Source organism: Miniopterus schreibersii, assembly GCF_964146895.1.
Source record: "Miniopterus schreibersii genome assembly, chromosome: 3".
Classification (NCBI taxonomy): domain Eukaryota; kingdom Metazoa; phylum Chordata; class Mammalia; order Chiroptera; family Miniopteridae; genus Miniopterus; species Miniopterus schreibersii.
In genome coordinates, this window is record NC_138103.1 from 20,199,193 (window position 1) to 20,220,113 (window position 20,921).

General features: G+C 41.5%; 1 protein-coding gene and 1 long non-coding RNA gene across 10 annotated transcripts in view; one reads left to right on the plus strand and one right to left on the minus strand.

The window, feature by feature from the left end:
* Positions 1–20,921, plus strand: part of MRTFB (myocardin related transcription factor B) — a 262,736-nt gene that overhangs the window by 228,147 nt on the left and 13,668 nt on the right. For all 9 annotated transcript variants that reach the window (XM_081133191.1, XM_081133187.1, XM_081133195.1 and 6 more), the window contains 7 exons: positions 4,713–4,850; positions 7,851–8,098; positions 12,957–13,089; positions 13,792–14,835; positions 16,354–16,491; positions 19,026–19,184; positions 19,462–19,599. In XM_081133191.1, the coding sequence (XP_080989317.1) occupies positions 4,713–4,850; positions 7,851–8,098; positions 12,957–13,089; positions 13,792–14,835; positions 16,354–16,491; positions 19,026–19,184; positions 19,462–19,599 (1,998 nt within the window). The remainder of the gene's footprint in view (positions 1–4,712; positions 4,851–7,850; positions 8,099–12,956; positions 13,090–13,791; positions 14,836–16,353; positions 16,492–19,025; positions 19,185–19,461; positions 19,600–20,921) is intronic.
* Positions 10,063–20,921, minus strand: part of LOC308555207 — a 39,857-nt gene continuing 28,998 nt past the window's right edge. The window contains exon 4 of the long non-coding RNA XR_013998519.1: positions 10,063–10,356. This is a non-coding gene — a long non-coding RNA (uncharacterized lncRNA). The remainder of the gene's footprint in view (positions 10,357–20,921) is intronic.

Sequence of the window (20,921 nt, forward strand, 5' to 3'; positions counted from 1 at the left end):
GCTTTAGGGTGTTATATGTAATCCCCATGGTAACCACAAAGGAAATGAGAAAAGAGAAACTACAAAAAATCAATCAAACACGTAAATGGAAAGTATCCCATGTTCATGGATTAGATGGCTTAGTATTGTCAAGATGTCAGTACTTCCCAAAGCAATCTGCAGATTCAGAGATTATCAAAAGTCTAATGACAATTTTTTGCCGTAGGAAAATTTATCCTAAAATCATATGGAACCTCAGGGGACCCCTGATGGCCAAAACAATCTTGAACAAAGTTGAATGTCTCACACTTCCTGATTTCAAAACTTACTACAGAGCTACAGTAATCAAACAGTGTGATTATGGCATAAAGACAGACATATAGACCCATGGAATAGAATACACAGCCCATAAATAAATCCTTATGTATATGGTCGAATGATTTTTTATAAGGGTGCCAAGATCACTCAGTGGGTAAAGACAATCTTTTCAACAAATGGTGTTGAGAAAACTAGATATCCACATGCAAAAGAGTGAAGCTGAACCCTTACCTAACACCATATGTGAAGTTTAACTCAAAATGGACAAAGACGTAAACATCAGAGCTAAAACTATAAAACCCTCAGAAGAAAACATAGGGTAAAGCTTCATGACATTGAATTTGGCAGTGAGTTATTGGATATGACACCAAGGCAACAAATAAATAGATAACCAGGCTCCATCAAAATTAAAAACCTCTGTGCATCAAAAGACAATATCAACAGAGTGAAAAGCAACCCACAAAATGGAGAAAATATTTGCAAATCATATATCTGATAAGGGGTTAATATTCAGAATATATAGGGTGCCCCAAAAATATGTATACACACTTTGAATAATTATAAAGGCAGTATTTATTAAAATACATTTCATTTTCAAAATTGAGCTATCAGCTGTTAAAGTGCGTATACACTTTCTTGGGACAGCCTATATAAAGTACTCCCACAGCTCAACAACAAAACATGATTTAAAAAGGGACTGGAATAGACATTTATCTAGAGAAGATAAACGTATGGCCAATAAGCACAGGAAAAGATGCTGAATATCACTAATCACTAAAAAAAATGCAAATGAAAACCACAATGAGATAGTACTTCATCTCACACCATTAAAATGGCAGCTACCAAAAGGACATAAATGAACAAGCGTCAACAAGGACATGGATAAACTAGAACGTTGTGCACTGTTGGAAGGATTGTGAAATGGTGCGAACACTTTCGAGAATGCCTGATACACGCTGCAACATGGAGGATCGTTGAGGACATTGTGCAATAAGCCAGCCACAGGATGAAACACGTCATATGATTCCACAGTGTGAGGTATCAAGAATAGTCAAATTCATACGGACATAAAGTAAATGGCAGTTGCCAGGAGCTGGGGAAAGGGGAGCCTGGGGAGTTGTTTGATGGGTACAGAGTTTCAGTAAAAGTTCTGGAGATAGGTGGTGATGATGGCTGTAGAACAGTGTAGATGTACTTAAGTCCGTAGAACTATCCATTTTAAATGGTTTAAATGGAAATTTTTATGTTATGTATATTTTACCACAATTTATTTTAAAAATATTTTTTAATGGGAGGGATACTTGCAGATCCTCGCTACTAACTAGGAAATCAAGTAACAACTAACTGTTCACTAGATGTTGTGCTAATAGGTTAATTCACTTTTAATGTTCAACTACTACTTCTACAGATGAAATGTTTAAACATAAACATAAAATGTCAATCCATCTATTAAATATACAAAGCACATTTTTTATTTATATTCAACTCATTAATTGACTAATGTTCATTTTTTTTGTCTGGGGATTAGAATATAGAAACAGTAGTTTTAAAATAGTTGCATTTTGAATTTATTTGCATATTACCATCATAATTAAGATCTCTGCTGCATTCTAAATTAAAAACACATTTATTATAGATTTTAAATCAACAGTACAAAAAAAATTATATCTGTCCTGTTAAATTGCGTAAAGAAACTCTAATAAAAAAGGAATTTACCAGAGAACAGTGATTGGTCCTTGGCAAGTATATCATCTTTTCAAAAGGAACCAGTGCAGACGCCTTCAGTGTTATGAAACTTTAGTCAGCTTAAACATTTGCTCCGACTTGTTTTTTTCTTTAGTATCAGTACTTTTCCATAGCAGTTTCTAATAAGAGAGAAGTCCATCTTTAAGATCAGAAGTGCTTTCCTTTGAATTTTATTTAACGCAGAAATATCCACTGTTAAACAACAGTGTTTCCTGACATTTCCTTTCACAACGTTATGATAACAAAGAACTCTGGTGGTCATGAGACCTGTTACTTGTGTCAGGAACAATGATCAGATCCAGGAAAACAAAGCAAAGTTGGCAGCTTTTTTGTTTCTTTGGAGAAAAGATTCTGAATCATTTTGAGATTGAATTTTGATAATACATAAGGTGAGCTTAGGTCTCAGTGGCAATTTAAACATATTTAAAGCATTCTTTTAAGATTTTAACATACTGCTCAACCTACTGTGAAACAAAGTAAGTGTAGTATTTTTTTATTGCTTGGATATTCTCAATCCTTTTTGGAATACTGTCATTTCAGAAGCATTAATACCTAGAATTTTATTTTTACTTTTTGGTAACTCTAGCCACTAGGATCCGAACATCTAGATATGATCCAAGGTTTTTTGGAGTGTCCTTTCTAAGGCACATGAAAAAGACTGGCAAAATGTAAAGCAAAGTTTAGATATTTCTCCCTTTTTGACCAGAATTTGTTTTCAGGTTAGGTAAAGTTAATCACTGGTATCTCAGTAGTTATTCTTGTGTTATGCTGGAGTCTGAGGTTTCTGGGTTGCAAAGTCACACTGAAGTACCAGAAGAGCTAAGAAGATGGGAATCCTAGTACTCAGGGCTGAAGTCAGTTAGGCAGGGTCTCAAAATATAGGCAAAACATTCTCATAGATATTACGGTTAATACCACATTCATGTTCCTAGATTATTTTTCAGATTATTAACACTGACTGCTCTCAAATGCATCATTGGCTGTCAAATCAGCCAGTGAGGTCTGGACTGGTAAAATAGCTGCTAGGTTAGTAGAATTTATCTGCAAGGAAATATATATTTTAAAATTCAAATATCTGAATTGCCAATTATTTAATAGCCAAGGAATGTTTTTCCCCTGTGTGAAAACTGACCCAGAGATAAGTATCATTTCCCAAAAATGTGCAAAGTGAAAGGAAAACAAATAACATAAAACCCTGTACTTTAGGCAGTGATCAGCTGGCTGTCATCTTTCACATCATGTCAGAGGTTCACTGAGGAGCTGGCTGTCTCAGGCCATTTAGGGGCAAAAGTCAGCCTGGAACATACGTGTCAGAACTTTACATAAGTTCTTCATTTCTGTTTGAAAATGAAATTGAGTAGAGCCATTTTTAAAAAGGCAAGTCTTTTATATTGTCAGCACTTACGATTACTGATAATTACTTAAAAGCTAAAGTCAATGGTGAAATAAAACCTTAGAGAGAGCTGACACGGGCACACACAATTAATTGCACACTTACACACATACAGTCCCAGCAGGCTTGAGTGTGACCTAGCATGAGTAAAGCCACAAGGAATTTCCATTCACCCACTAAACAAATATTTATTGAGTATCTAGTATGCACCAAGCTTCATAATTCTTGCGACTATTAGCCCTCTGACTTTTCAGGTCATTTATTTTAAGGAGGGAAAATATAGTTTGCTATTTTTAAACCCAAATACTTCAACAAGAGAACTGAATTTGATTGTTGTAATGAATTTGAGAGTTGTTCAGAGAACTGTGAGTGATAAAGACATTTTTCCTTAAGATTAGGCTGGTAATAGTAAGTCCAAGTGGTAATCAATAGGCAACATACAGCTTCCTTTTGTAACAGTAATATCTCTTTCCAGTAAATGAATACTTTAAAGTAGATTGCTAATGGGAGTAGGCTGTTAGGTGGTTGATAAAAAACCTAACCAAGCCTTCTGCAGTTTCTTGTTAATATGTTTCCAGATTGAGATTGGATAATTGCCCAGGTAACAGATTAGCTTCTTGCATTAAGTGTGAGGGTACTGTCAGTGAAACAGGTCATTCTTACCAGAATATAGTCTTCATATTTTGTTCTTTGCAAGACATGGGGGTTAATGAGTACCAGCTGGGTTTAGAGGTAGGCACATAAGCTGAGGCACATTTAGGAACACGTGGGTGGGGTGGCCTGCAGGGAGCGGGAGCCTTCTCGTGGTGCCTCCTGACTGATCTGGGTATGGCGGTGGGGTTCATTAGGCCCTGTAACAAAGACTAAAGATGACATTTGAATTAGCCCGGATTAGTGTGACCTGTATGGCAAGAAAACCTTATGAATACCATGTATTGTTTTGATAATTTTTACAAGAGTCTTGTACTTTTTTCCTGCCAAAAAGGGTGGTTCTGACCATATTCCTGAAAAAACACTACAGTTTAGTCAATCTAACCCTTTTTAGCATTAGCTTTTGGATACTATTGGGGCAAAGACTAAATAATTGGCTTCACGGAGGTAAGGCATGTTAATGTTATTCTTCCATCTGGGTCTCAGACATAATAGTATACTTTCCTTTTGTTTCTTTTCTAGTAGGCTTTTTTAAGAAATGAAGTCACTCCCTTATAATTCTGGTTTTTCTATTTTTACTGTCACTGATTTCACAGACTTGTTCCCTTTCTGCCTTTTCCACCAGTTTACTACAGTGTCCCCAGCAGTTCCTGAATTCTTGAAAACTCCCACTACTACAGATCAGCCCCCCACAAGGTCCACAGCTCCTGTGCTCCCCACAAACACTGTGTCCTCAGCAAAGCCTGGGCCTGCACTGGTAAAGGTGGGTACCCCGCATACACACTGGTTTGAATGTTTTTACTTATGACTTGTCTGTAGACGCACACATAGAAGACAAAGGCATGTGTCCCCGTTGCCCAGCCTGCCTTTTAGCCTGAAGCCTTGAAAACAAAACCATGGGAAGACTTGCTAGACCAGGCCGAAACTATCACCTTCAGCACATGACCTCTTGTTCTGCAGTCACAGAACAGCACAAAATATAGTGTGTATAAAACTCCTCGAGCAGTGAGAAAGGTTCTATCAGCATTCCCCAGTTCTGCCCCCATCCAGGCCCTGAAGGCGGAACCAGGGGAAATAGGTAGATGGAGGTGCTTTCACACAGCACTTGAGTCCTGAACCTCACAAACAGATGTCTTTAATGGTAACATGATTTTGAACTTTCTACACAAGGTTGAACTCAGTGGTATCCAGATATATTACATGATAGGTTAAAGGTTTTATAGAAGCAAATACATTTTTTTGATTTAGTAGATTTGGCTCGATGAAGCTTGGTTTGTTCTTCAGATAAGCTGCAGATTTGTGGCACTATTCCCTACATTTTACTTGGTCAAAACAATTCAGTTAGAATAAGTCCCAAAGAAGATTAAAATTTGTAATATATAATACATTTTTGAAGTTTTTTGAAGTGTACTTAGAACTGCTAAATAAAGGGGGGGGGGGGAGTAACCTGCAGGATAGTGTAATCATTTCAGATGTGGCTTTTGCCAAAACAAGCAGAACACAGGTCTCAAACTAAAAAAGGACATTAGAAAGCTAGCTAAGCCTCTCACCACCTTTCAGATGAGGAGACTGAGACCCAGAGAAGTGAAGAAGTGGCCAGGCGGGTCGCAGCCTCCCTCGGAGGCCCAGGCCCACCTTCCCTCTGCCTTCTTAGCCCATTGCAGGCCTCTTCTGAGGCAGCTGGCCTGTGCATAGTCCTCCTCTCTGTCTGTCCCCTTCCTTGCCTGTCCTTGTCCTTGACTTTCCTAGACAGAGGCTCTCTTTCTACTCCTGGCTCTCTTTGTCAGTGTGGCCGAGTCTGTGTGGCTTCAAGGGCATCTGGCAGCATATTTCACCTTCTTTCTTTGTTTAGTATTGAAGCCAGAAGTTCCAGAGGGTGCCAAGTGGCAACTATTTCAATAAAATCAGCTCTTACCTCCACTTCCCACATCCCCAGGCCTGTACCACTAATGGCACAAAGCGTTTGTATGCCAACCATCTCCTTGCAGATACTGAAAATTTGTTCTCTGCCTCTCCTAATCTTCGAAGTTCTGCCCTTCGCTGGTGTCTGTCTTTAAAGAGGGCCTTGGTTCTAGGGCAGGAGGCTTTGTTTAAGAATGTGAGATTCAGAGGCTGGGGAGGGAACCCTAGGACTCTGCCAGTGGAAGAAAGGACGGTATGTATTAGGAAACAGACCACACAATTGTTTGACTTTTTCTATGAGGAAAGCTGTTTCCCATCCTTACTTCCTGAGAGAATAGACTTGTGCCGGCTAATAGGTAATAGCAGATTTGGTCTGCGGAACACTGGTTCTTGTGTTTGTGGGCCCTCCCCTGTCAGCAGGTCCTTTCCTGATTGCAGCCGGGTCAGTGTTTTACCATTACATAACAGTTAGAGCCACACCTCTGGAACCCAGACCCCATTCATTGTTAAGCTATTTGAAAAGACTAGAAATAAAATATATTATTGATAACAGAAGCAGATGACAGTGAATTAATATTGTGAGATTATAGGAGGATTTTTAGCAGGCAAGGATATTTTCTGACAGTGTCATGTGTTTAAAGTCCCTGATCATTCAAGTGACTTCTAATTGCATACACATTCATCATTAACTTATTCAGGAGCTACTATCTCGCACCTTCTATGTGCCAGGCAACGAGCATCAGTAAAGCAGTGAAGGAAACATCACAGAGCACCCCACTTGGATTAGAAGTGGGAAGTAAACAGAGCAAAACAGAGGGGCCGGCCATGAAGATAAAGTGAGGACTGGGCTGCCAGGCAAACAAAGGGAGACGTTTCTATTTCAAATAGTGTGCTTGGGCAGAGATCTAAGGGAGGTGAGGGAGTTGCCATGTGGATATCTGCAGGTAAAAAATAAGTATTAATAGTGATGATTTCTGGTCTGTAGAATATGGTGATTTTTATTTTATTATTTTTTTTTAATTTCCTAATTCTTTGAATATGAACATATATAACAAGCACACCAATAACTATATTTAATGTATTACTTCTCAAGGCCTTCTTATTGAGTATTTACCTAAGGAAGCTTAGGAATAATTTTTTATACCTTGTTTTATGGATATATATCTTCAGATGAAGTTATAATATGAACACTAAAAAAGTAGAAAGTGATCTGATAACTTATAAATGGAAGAGAAAGAACCTCAGGAAAGAGTCATCTGAGTCTTAATCATAAGAATGAGTCTCACACCCCATTTTCAAAATAAAAATATATTTTTGAAAAAAAATTTTTTAACTCATATTCACATTGCTCAGTATTTTTTGTGTGTATACTTTTCATAGAAATACGTAGCCTTTTATTCTGCTTTATTCTCATTATAAGCATTTTTCTGTTTTTGCATAGTCTCCATTAATTTTTTACTTTAAAATATTACATAGTTCTAGTGAACTATATACTTAATCTTTTTTCTATATTTGTATATTTAATGTATGAACTGTTTTTCACTAGGAGATAATATATGTAAGCACTTGGCAGTGTGTCTACACAGAAGACTCAGAGTGAATGTTGTTGAATTTGAATGGATGATGCTAAGTTGAGCATCTTGCCCGTAGTCTGAGGGAACAAGGCAGCAGGAGAAATGAGTTCTTAGGAGCAGGATTTCTTGGTCAAGGGACTAAGTATCTAGTACATTGCTTTCCAAAGTGGCTCTACTAGTTCCAGAGCTGTGATGCTTTTTCATTTCAAATCACTGGGGCACAGGAAAATAGATTGTACACGGTGGTGTCTCTTAAAATGTTCTTATTCCCTTTTTCTCACAAATAGCAAAGCCATCCCAAGAATCCGAATGACAAGCACCGTAGCAAAAAATGCAAAGACCCCAAACCACGGGTAAAGAAGTTGAAGTACCACCAGTACATTCCACCAGACCAGAAAGGTGAGAAGAGCGAGCCGCAGCTGGACTCCAACTACGCCCGCCTGCTCCAGCAGCAGCAGCTGTTCCTGCAGCTACAGATCCTGAGCCAACAGCAGCAGCACTACAACTACCAGACCATCCTGCCTGCACCACTCAAGTACGGGCTGGGGGCTAAAGTGGATTTCACTGTGGGTTTTTTATGAGGACCCATTAGTTTCTGAAGGTTGGATGTTGTGATTTATTTGTGCTTAATGACCATTTTCATTTTGTTGCCATCAAAGCTTCTCGACAGTGTCTAAAGTGAACATAGTGAGAGTAGCCTTCATGCTGTTTGGTTTTTGTCCCCAAAGTTGGTTCTGAATTTTCAAGTTAGAAGTGACTTTTCACAATTACTCATCCAAGAAAGATTTGCCTAGTATTAAGTGCTGTGAGAAAAGCATAAGAAGTATAAGACATGGTATAAACAGTTTTAAAAAAAAAAAAAGGTGACCATAAAGCCTGCAGTGGTCAAAGGAAGTTTTATGAAAAGGGCAAGATATGTTTGTGGGAAAGAACCTGAAACTTGGGAAGGGCCCTCCAAGCACAGGAATGATGCGAGTGGAGGTACGGAGTGCAATGCCTGTTGAATTGTGGCCTGGTGAGTAATGAATATGATTAGTTTTTAAGAAAACTGGAGGACAGAGTTGAGTAGAGCCAATGTCCGGAGGAATCTGAAGTTGGGCCGACTATCTAATCTCGCAGGAAAGAATTGTTTGACCCCAGAACTGAAGGGGAGTCTGGAAATCGGAAAACAAGTTAGAAATTTTGCAGTAAAGTAGATGCAAGAAGATGAAAGGGCACTGATAGTAGAAAGGAAGAAACAGGCTAGATGTTCCAAAAGACGGTGAATAAAAGGCCTTTGTGACCAACAACTGTGGAGAAGAAATATGTTTCCAAAGTTTGAGCCTAATTGGGAGGGAGAGTGGGGGTGAGTTCTGATAGTTTCTGCAATTGAATCCATAGCAAGGCATCCATAGCTTATTTTAATTATGTAATAAAAGAAAACTTCTAGTTATACATCCTCAATGTGTTTTTTCTGGGAAACAGGTAAAGATGCAAAGCCCCTGTTCTTCATTTTGTTCACTTTTTAGGAGAAAGGGATATTTACATTACCTTGAGAAAAGAAAATCTAGAAATGATCAAATCTCATACAAGGAAAAATCATTCTCTGTGATCAAACCCCTCGATGTATAATCACATGGTCCGTAGACACTGTACTTGTTTTCTGCATGCAGGTTAAGCATTCCTCCATGGGGAGCCCCTGTTTTCTAGGAGGAGAAAACAGTTAAGACCCTCTAAGAAGCTTCTGTGTAAGAAAGATCTCCTCATATGCTAATGATTATCAGTTCACTGTTTTCGTTCAAGAACCAAATATGTCAAGGAAGGTTAGACCAATTAGTCATTCAGCCCTTACTGTGAAGCACTTAAATCTGCAACATCAGGGCACAGAGATGAAGGAGGGAAGAATCTGGTAGCGTGTTGTTATTTTAAGAGCAAGCAGGCTTCAGACAGCTGTCGACGTTGGCAGGGGACCAGGAAGGCCAAGAGAGCTGAAAGAGCGTCAGAGACAAACTGCACTGCTTTGCAGCTTTGTCCAGGTCCGAGGGAGGCATCCCCACTGCCACCACCAGCCTTGGGCACCGTGACAAGAACAGCAGCGATAGCTCACATGTGTGTGCTTCCGATACCCCAAGAAGTGTGCTCAGCACTTACATCATCATCATCCGCACAGTTAGTCTATGAGGATTGATATTAGTGACCCCACTCCCAGATGAGGAAACTGTTCAACTGAAACCCCATAAAAGGACTTTTTTTTGCTCTATGAAAGCCTTTCCTGAAATGAAAGAAACTGGCTGCATGGGGCCGGCTTTGTAGATGGAAAGAATACATCTGAGGAGTGGGGTTTCTGAACTCTTTCCATCAAGACTTCAGTTTCCCCGTCCTCAAACATTCCCACTGCTGAAGTGACCAAGCCAACCTGCCCACGGAAAATATCACACAAAAAGATCCAGGGACCAGGAGGAGGAAGGACCACTCATTTTTGAGTATTATTTCACCACACAAAGACGGAACACCAGTTCTGCTTAACTTCCAGGTCCTAAAAGTAGAGGTGCTTTTAACACACTTTATTTTTACCAAAACTCCATTACAAGAAACTATTGAAGTCCTGTAGCACCCACAGTAGTGGAATTTTCTTGATGACGCACCTTTGGTACCATGGAAGGACCAAGAGCCTGAAGACACAGGGCTATAGTCCCGGTGTGGCCACACACTGGCTGAAAGGTCCTAGAAGGTCACATCATCTCTCTCAACTTCAGGTTTCTCACCAACACAGTGATCACATCCGTCAGCCCTCCAAACCCCACTTTTTTCCTCCTGTTTTGGGGAAAAAATAGATAATTTATTTCTGTTATTTTAAAGGTTGAATTAAACACTGAACTCTTCATCATAGTAACCAAGAATATTGTAGGATCTCAACCAAAAAGAGCATGAATGGAATAATTCATTGAAATTATGCATTCTCAAGGAGACGATCTCATTCACAAGGGCGCACAAGTTGGTTGAGGGGAATCTTACACTTTTTATTTAATACAGCACATAGATAAAATACATAAATATGCAGTATATCTATGGAATTAAAACTTCACAGGGAGAGCAATTAGGAAAAAAGTTTCTAAAAAGGCTCCTTGTGGAAACAATATTAAATATAAGATTGAGAAACTGATTTGAATAAAATGTTTTCATAATTCAAAAGTAAGATTTAAGAGTTGAATTTTTAGAAAGGAGAATAACAGAAATATTTGTCATTTCATCAATACTTCAAATACTTCGACAAAATTTGAAAAGACTCGAACGTAAAGAGTTAGCTGTTGACAAGGCCAGAACTGGCTTCAAGCACAGGCTTCCTAAAACTCCCTTGAGAAAGCTCATCCAACTGTGGGCCTCGCCCCATACACCACGTCACCTCAGACCCATTTCAGAAGGTGGAATTCAGAGTCTCGTTGGCGTCAGTACCAGGGCTTCTATGATAGTAAAGCCTTGGGCTGCAGTGGAGTTGACTGTACAATGTCAGCCACCATGTCACCCCTCTTTAATAGGTGTCAGCCACCAGAAAAGGAAATGCCATTGTTGGCAGGAATATCACAGTTGAAAGAAGTTAGGGGACCTTGGTTTGATGTGGACAGGCATTTAAGGAAATGAGTTCAAAAGCACCTAATTTTGGAACTTGACAACTGATTAACCAACATTTTTAAATAAAGTTTTTTAAAATGAAGTATAACTTACAGAGAATTCCGTAAATCATAAGTGAAAATTGACACCAAAGTAAGCATCCCCCTGTAACCACCTAAATCAAGAAATGGAACATTATCACTAGCCCTGGCTCGGTTGGTTGGGGCATCATCCCAATACGCCAAGGTTGTGGGTTCGATCCCAGTCAAGGCATATACAAGAATCAACCAATGAATGCATAGGTGGGTGGAACAGCAAGTCATTGTTTCCTTCTCCCTCACTCCCTCTCCATCTCTAAGATCAGTAAATCAAAATTTAAAAAGAAAGGAAGAAATAGAACATTATCAGTCCCTCTTTCGGTGACTATCCTGACTTCTAGCCCATAGATTGCTGTTGCCTGTTCTGAACATTGTATAAATGCAACCCTATAGTACACGTATGTTTGGCTGCTTTTGCTCAACATTATGTTTGTGAGATGCATCTTCATTGGTGGAAATAGGAGTTCATTTTTATTGCTGTCTAGTATTCTGCAATTTATCCACCCATCATACTCTTGATGGACAATTGGGTTGCTTCCAATTGGAGCTATTATGAAAAATGCCATAATAGATAGCCTACATCTTTTGCCTGACAAATACATGTCTTTGTCAGGTGTCTGTGTAGGAGTAGAATTGTTGAGTCAGAGAAGAGGAGTGGGGTTTTGTTTAGGAGATACTATGAAACAGTTCTCCAGTGTGGTTGTACCAGTGCACAGTTCTGCCGGCTGTGTATGGGAGAGTCCTGGCTGTTCTGAGTAGTTGGTATTAGCAGTGTTGGTATAGCAGTGTCCTTCTGGGCGTGCCATGCTGTTCTCTTGTGCTTTTCATTTACATTTTCCTCATACCCGTTGAGGTTAAGGCCTTGTTGACATGTTTATTGACCATTTAGATATACTTTCTTGTGATATGCTTATTCAAGATTTTCCCATTGGGTTTTCTGTCTTATCTTACTGATTTGCAAGATTCTTTGTATATTGTAGATATGAGGTCTTTGTAAGAAAAACATAAGTATTTCTCCAATGGCTTAACTTTTCACCCTTTTAAAGGTGTCCCTTTTCGTTAGTATTTTGTGTGTCCTGTTGAAGAAATCTTTCCTATCCAAAGGTCACGAAGATATTATACTAGTTTTCTCATAAAAGCTTTATTGTTTTCAAAATTCACATTTAGGTTTTGGGGGATGATGTGAGGTGTGGGGGTCAATCAAGAGTGCTGTTTTTTTCCTGTATGAATATCCAGTGTGGCCCAATACTATCTGATGGGACTGCAGTGGTGTGTCACCTTTGTGATAAGGCCGATGTATGTGGGGGTCTGTTTCTCATTCTCTGGTCTCTCGATATGTCTGTTCTGTCCTTGCACCAGCACCACACCATCTGAACCACTGGCTTTGTAATAAGTGCTGGTATCTGGTGGTATGGCTCTCCCAACTTTGCTTTGCTGCTTCAGGGATGGCATGGCCATTCTTGGTCCTTTGCATGTCCATATAAAGCTTAGAGTCACTTTCTAAATCTCTACAAAGCATGCAAGCAAGCAAAAGCTGCAGGGATTTTTATTGGGACCTGATTTGATTGACATCTTTACCATATTGAGTCTTCTAGATCATAACCGTGGTATTTTTCTCCTCCTAAGTTAATAGTCAAATTTTTAGCATATGCGATGTCAAATCCAGAAATTATTTTATTAAAAACTAATTTTCTTTTTCTTCTGAAGGCCACTCAATGACAAAAATAACACCAGTGGGAATTCAGCTTTGAACAGTACCACACCTAATACACCAAGACAGAACACGTCCATTCCTGTGAGGAAACCAGGGCCTCTGCCTTCCAGCTTGGACGACCTAAAGGTAATCATTCCAAGTAGAGTCTATTCACCCATCAGTGACACGGAGGTGTAAATGACTTGTTAGATTTGTCTAGCAGGTGGTTTTCAGTAGACATTCAACTTTACCAACAATATGATAACTCTGATAGAGGTACTTTCCTTTTACGTCCATTAAGTTTACTTTATAATGTTATTACAATGACCAGTAATAACTCTCATTTATTGAGCATATACTGTGTTGTGGCACCATACCTGTTCTGACTCCAGAGGCAGATTTTTTTCTTCCCTGCTCATTACCAAGTTTGGGAAAAGCGATTCAACCTCTCTCTGCCTCTATCTCCTCGTCTTTAAAATGGGAATAATAATACCTGCACCTCATGTTAAGATTAACTGAAAGAATAAAGCACTTCCAACAGTGTCTGGCACATAGTAATTACTCAGTAAATGTAGCTGGTATCCTTTCTGGTAGTAAATCTTTTCTTTGATATAACAGAGGAATTACCCTCTAAAAACCCTTGCTTTATTATTACTGCCTTTCAACTTCTTCAGGTCTGTAGTGTGTGTGTTTCTGTGTGCTAAAAAGAAAAACTCCCACTTTCAGCTATGCGGTAATATGGAGTTGTCTGGCAGATGTAGGCACTTTTCCTGGTCACAGAGGTGTCCTGTAGACTTGTTAGAAAGCTATAATGCCACATAAAGAGAGCTGATTTGTTTGTACTTCCAGGTATCAGAACTGAAGACAGAACTGAAGTTAAGGGGTCTTCCTGTGTCGGGCACCAAACCGAACCTTATCGAGCGCCTGAAACCTTACCAGGAAATGAACAGCAGTGGTGCTGCTGATGGCATCACAGCGGTGTCGACATCTGCCGTTGTCACCAGTAACCCAGAAGTCACCATGGCAGTGCCAGTCACCACACTGCATAACTGTGTGACGAGCCCGGGCTCCACTGTCAAGCCAGAATTGCCATCTGCTGGAACCAGCAATGTGGCCCACGTGGAAAATGTTAATTCACCTCTGCCTATCTCGCCGTCTCCCTCCGAACAGTCCAGCCTCAGCACCGAGGACACAAACATGGCCGACACTTTCACCGAGATCATGACCATGATGTCTCCGTCCCAGTTCTTGTGCTCATCTCCTTTGAGAGTGACCAGTAACGAAGACAGCCTAAGTCCCACCAGCAGCACTCTGTCCTCACTGGAACTGGATGCAGCTGAGAAGGATCGCAAGCTTCAGGAAAAAGAGAAGCAGATCGAAGAGCTGAAAAGGAAACTGGAACAAGAGCAGAAGCTCGTGGAAGTTCTGAAAATGCAACTGGAGGTGGAAAAACGAGGGCAGCAGCAACAGCAGCGGCGACCACTGGACCCCCAGCCCAGCGCCCCAGCTAATTCTGTCAGTCAGGCAGAGCAGAAGCAGGGCAGCGGGGGATCCTCCATCAAAGATGAGACCTCGCTCACTGACTGCTCCAGCCCCAGGCAGCCTGTACCAGGGGCCAGCCACTCTGTGGGCCAGCCTCTTTCTGCGGGTGGCCAGACGCTTGTTGCCAAAAAGGCTGTAGTGATCAAGCAAGAGGTCCCTGTGGCCCAGGCAGAGCAGCCAAGCATTGTCTCGCAGTTTTACGTGAGTTCCCAGGGACAGCCACCGCCTGCTGTTGTCGCTCAGCCGCAGGCTTTGCTGACCACGCAAACTGCTCAGCTGCTGCTCCCCGTATCTATCCAGGGCTCCAGTGTCACCTCCGTGCAGCTCCCTGTAGGCAGCCTCAAACTCCAGGTGTGAAGTGTGTCTTCTAACTACTTTGCCTTGCAGCCTGCTTGGAATGGACACTGCTAGTAACAGACACCTGAGCTTTTTCATAAATGCATCCAAATCAGGTTTCACAGTGGCAGAAAACTGTTGCGGGGGGGGGATTTAAAATTTGAGCCATCAGCACTGTTTTTATGTAGTAAAAAATGGGGTGCTTTTCTATTTGTTACTTTTTTTTTTTTTTGGTTAATCCTCACCTCAGAGTATTTTTCCCATTGATTTTTAGAGAGAGTGGGAGGGAGAGAAGGGATGAAGGGGAGGGAGAGAGGGAGAGAGAGATGTGAGAGACACATTGATTGGTTGCCTCCCGCACAAGCCCCAATGGGGGGGGGGGGCTGTAACCCAGGTACGTGCCCTTTACCGGGAATCGAACCTGTGACCCTTCAGTGCTCGAGCCAATGCCACTGAGCCAGGGCACCTTTTACACCCCTGACATTATGATGATAATAGCTCCTATCACCGAGGACTCTATGCACACGCTACAGCATCAGGCACTTTACATGGCTCACTTCCTTTAACCCTCCCTTCCCGAAAGACCCAGGTGATGAAGCCCATTTCTAGATAAGGAAACTGAGGCCCTTGAAGGCTTAGCAAGTTGCCTGAGGACAGAACTAGTGTTTAAACCTCGGCCTTCTGACCCCAGAGCTCTTACTCTCATGTCCACTCTTATGTTCTGCCTCCTGTATGTCATCCCTGAAAGGCATTATACATGCAAAGATGCACACACTAAGGAAAAGGTGACCAGAGGTTAGGAGTAAAGATGTTGAGTTGCTACTGGTGGAATTTCCTTTATGCCCCATAACCTTTGCACTGACTTTAAGTTGTTTTTATGTAACGTGACTTCCATAGGTTTTCGCACAATGTGGGCCATAGGCAGTGCTCCTCAGCCTTGACTGCCCAGACATCCTGAGCAGAGTATACCCTGGCCTAGGAGGCATGACCCACAGGCCTTTGGCATTTGCAAAAATCCTAATTCCCATGTTTAATCTTTAGACTGTGAAATGGAAATTCTCTTTAATGTAGCTTTTCTAAACTTTTTTTTCTGTCCAAATCTTCCATGGGAGTTGACCTAGGAGAACTGCATTTCATGCTGGGCTTGTGTGTGCCGGCACATGGCTGACTGTCCCCAGAGAGTGGACTCATTGCAGCTTAAACGCAGGGATTTAGACTCTTAGCATCACAGATTTCCTTGCTGCTAGTAAAATTATTGTAACACCTGACCTATTAAGTGTAGAGCTGCTACAGGTTCTTATTTCCACAAAGTTTTAAGTGAACACCTTAATCACTTAAGGAATAAGAGCATGAAAATAACTGATCTTTTTAACTCTATGGTTTAGAATTGTTAAGGCTCAAATTTAGATGCCTATGAGTTGAAGTGTGTATCTGAACATTTTACCTTATTCCAGATATGATCCCCAAATGACCAGAATCAAATGACTCTTGATTCTGACTTTGACTGTGACAAATTTTTTTTTTTCCTCCTAGACTCCCCCACAAGCAAGCGTCCAGACTCAGCCTCAGATAGCAACTACCACCTTGTCCTCGGGCTTGGCCCAGCCTGGATCTCAGCAACCAGGCATGTTCACACCACACGTGCTCGGTCAGCCACAGCAAATCAGAAAGGTTGGTGAACGCTAATGGGTGACAGGCATTGCTAACTGGTCCCTCACCTGCTCGGCCACTTGGCATCTTCACAGGAGCCTCCTCCAGGAGCTCCCTTGGTTCTTTCCACAATCCATCTCCTACCCCGGAAGGCTCAGGTCAGATGCCATTTGGCTACAGATTATCCAGTTATTTGGGAAAGAGAAAGAGTTTTTTATCGCTAAAAGATAGATCATGTTAACAGTTAAACTCCTAAGTAAAAGTTTCAAAGGTATTTTTTCATTCTTCATATATAGAATTTTTCCGGGGTCTAAACTCTGAAATTAACCATTTATTGTAGGGCAAAAAAAGTGCTGTTCTCTGGGAAGAGATATTTGAAAATGAAAAAGGTGCTTCCTGAAATGTGTCTCTTGAGTAAGATCCTTCTTTATTTTGAGTTTGCCATCTCGCGGACTGAGAACCAGAAGGCCTGGGTCTGGCTATCATTCTGGTTCACCTATGTGGTGGGCCTTGTGCACAGTTCTCTTTCTCTTAGTGTCACTTTCCTCATCTTTAAAAGTCTGGTATTGATCTAGGGCTCAGTGTCCTCTATACGAGTTCCACCCAAAAGTTCTGATGTTAAATAATCCCAAAAGTTACCAGAATTCCCACCATCCAGTAGGTGGAGCTGTGTGCACATATCCTTGCCAGGAAAATCCTAAGGCCTCAAAAGTAGGACTTACTGTTACAAACCTTGAGAATTAGTCTTTGTCCCAGAGTTTCCATCTTCTACATAAAGGGACCTGGATAACTAGATGGACCTGTAGAATATGCTCCATAAGCTGTCTGGGCTGAGACAGCTTGAGGGACAGACAGAAACCACCTCTCAGGTGAGAAAGACATTAACACACATGCTCTCTTTTGGACTCTCCTATGAGAAATACGTAAGTTCTAGTTGCATATTACTTAGTTTGGGCTCAAAGTAACATTTTAGTGCAGTAATAAGCTTAGCGAATGTTCAAATGTTGAGACAGTTGTCTGTTTTAGGGGGAAAGAGAAAAACATCTGGACAGGATAAATAAGGACTTATTCACTGACTCTCAAAACACTAGAATTAGGAATCATTATTTCCAACTTAAAGGAAGAATTTTGTTTTTACCAAATATTAGGGTATTCAACCTTTTAAAAGAGGGATATATTTATAGAACTCATCACCCCGGAGACATCATACTGTTTGGAGGAATATAAACGCTCACACACACATACTTGCACGTTTAAGAAATGTTTATGTATATTTATAATAAAAACACAGAGGATATGTTTTTCTCTCTCGGGATGTTAGTGGCATAAAGTATATTAAATATTTTTATGAGCAAACCAGTTCTGTGAAATACCGTTACAATACCAGTAGTCTGGCCATACATTTGTAAAAAGTCCTGAAGCCTTTGGCTCTCACTGGGGGCTAAACAGAACTTTGTAGTCCCACAGGAACAAATCTCACCTCTGCCTGACGGAGCAGAGACCGCTTCTCAGAAGGGGCAGATTCTAAATAGGGCCTTGCCAGGATTTGGAGGTTTTCAAGCAACTGGAAACCTGAGTGTGTCCACAGCACGTGTAACCTTTTGGGTAGGATGGAAAAGGGCCAGTCCGGTAGTAAGAAGGTTTGCACACCAGCCAAAGGTTAACTTTTACCCTCAAGACAGAGAAGCTGGTCAGTGTGGCGGAGCTGTCAGGCGCATGCCAAGACTGTACTTGCGGTGGAGGGTTGATAGGTGGGGGCACAGCAAAGTGGCTCTGGCAGGAATCCAGTGTTAGATAGTGAGGACCTGGATTAGGACAGCACAGAACAGAGGCCTGATCCAAGAGCCATTTCTAAGGAGTATGAGCTCTGAAGGGAGGAGACAGTAGACTGGTTTAAAATTTACTGAAGTTTAAAAGAACATGAAGGCAAAACCAGGAATTACTTTCCCTCAGAGACTGGGGGTGAAGGGAAGAAAGGGAAAAGTTTAGTTTGGAAGATATTACATTTGAAATGTCCCAAATGTACGTTTGTAAATGTGGTTTACAAACTTGGAAACAAGGCTAGAAGAGAGAGGTTGGCTTGGGGATCATTAGATGCACTGTGAACAGTAAAGCAAGGAGAGTAGATGCGATCACCTTAGTGAGGAACAGAAAAAATTCAGCTTCATTCGCAAGGGAAACCACACCTAGGAAGTGCTGCTTTCCCACAAAGCACTGTCCCCACTGCCGTCAAAGATGGGCCACTGAGCGGAGGGGCCACTGACACTTGACGGGGTGGCAGACCATGCCTGAGGGCCAAATCCATCCCCGCCTGTTTGTGGGTGAAGCTGTGTTGGAACCCTGCCCCACGCATTTATTTTCACGTTGTCCAGGCTGCTTCTGTGCCACAGCAGCAGAGGGGAGCGGTCACCACAGAGACAGCAGGACCTGCAAACCCTAAACCATATACTCCGTGGCCCTTTGCAGAAAAAGTGTGCCGACCGTTTTAAAACATGGTTTCCTTTAGTACTAAGAGCAAAAGGACAAACTGATGGGGAAATATTTATTCATTACAGGTTTTCACAAGCTCGGCATCCAGTGCAGTTCTTTCACATCAGAGACCACCCGCTCCAACGGCCCAGCAGCCCTTTGTTAACAAGACACCCAGCAGCGTTCTCCAACCCAGAAGTGCACCCCTTCCATCCCTGCAAAACGGACCGAGCCCTCCTAGCAAGGTAAGCCTGTGGTGACTGCAGCGTGACACACTGACTGGGTACAGACCATTCCAAAGCCCAGAGCTTTAGGCTTGGAATGACTGAAGATCAGTGTTCAGAAAATACTGGGGTGACATTGGTGAGGGGCAGCTTAGCTGTTATCACAGTGAAGACGGCCCTCCCCACACAAGATGGCCCACCTGTGCTATCAGCCTCACCGGCTTAGGAGGTCCATGATTTGTCTGCCGTGGAAGGAAGCTTACTGCCCAGAGCTGACTTCCTCCTCTGCTTGCCACAGCCGAGTTCGCCCCCTCCACCCCAGCAGTTTGTTGTCCAGCACTCGCTGTTTGGGAGCCCAGTCCCCAAGACGAAAGACCCTCCCCGCTACGAGGAGGCCATCAAGCAGACACGCAGTGCCCAGCCCTCACTTCCAGAGGTAAGTGAGGCCAGTGGCTTCTATTTTGTCTGTAATCCTCAAATTGAATCCCTTTTCTAAGAAGGACTCGCCTCAAAAGAAATACTAAGTTCATCACCCGGCCGGCATGGCTCAGTGGTTGAGCATCAACCCATGATCCAGATCGCGGTTCAATCCCTGGTCAGGGCACAGGCCCAGGTTGCGGGCTTGATCCCCAGTGGGAGTTGTGCAGGAAGCAGCTGATCAGTGACTGTCTCTTCATTGGTTTCTCTCTCTCTCTCTCTTCCCCTCTCTTTGAAATCAGTAAAGTATATTTAAAAAAAAAAAAAGAAAAGAAATACTAAGTTCATGGCTCGGAGCCTTGTTTACATTTTAAATGCTATTTAAAATCACACTATCCTTTCCTATGAAGACTTCCAAGCAGGTTCCAGCAGCTGTGTAACCTGCAGTTACTCGGAAATTTAGGGTTTGTCTTTTAACTTTTTCTTTGGGGCCAAGGAATGGGTCATGTTAGGATAGATATGATTGTTATTCAGGTCCCTCTTTTTCCATTTTTCCCTATGTGAGATCCTCCTTTAGGGGAACTTGACAAGTTGATAGTTATGGAAAAGTGAGGAAAAAATTGAATTCAGCTCTGACCATGTCTCCTAAGTTCTCATAGATTTAGAGACATGTTGATGTGTCTGAGGTTTTAAAACAATCTGATGCCAGTTTTCATTTCTGTGCTCCTGAAGAGTTGTTAGTGATGTTTCACTTAACATTTATGTTTTGCTCACATCTAGTCTCTTGAAAATCTTTGCGTGTTCATTCAGAAATTTTGGAAATCCCAGAAAAATATAAAATAGAAAAAAATCACCAGTGGTCCTACCACCCAGAGTCTTTTTTAAAAATATTTTTTTATTGATTTCAGAAAGAGGAGAGTCATTGATTGGCCACCTCCTGCACACCCCCTGCTGGGGATCGCCCAAAACACAGGGAATGTGCCCTGACTGGGAATCGAACCTCGATCTCCTGCATCATAGGTCAATGCTCAACCACTGAGCCATTCCAGCCCCAGAGTCGTTTTATTAACATTCTGCTATGTAAAATCCATTCTTATGTCCGTAGAATTTTTTTTAACATAACTCAATCTTTTAAATGTTTATTGAATGGATGGACTATATACAGTAGTTATTTTGTTGTAACTTCTTTTATTGAAACTACATTTTTTTAAATTCCATTCCCCAAACCTTCCCTATTGGCAACCATCAGCTTGTTCTCTCTATCTGTGAGTCTGTTTCTAGATTTTTTCAAATTCTACATTTAAGTGGGATCATATAGTAGTTGATTACTGAAGGTGGGAG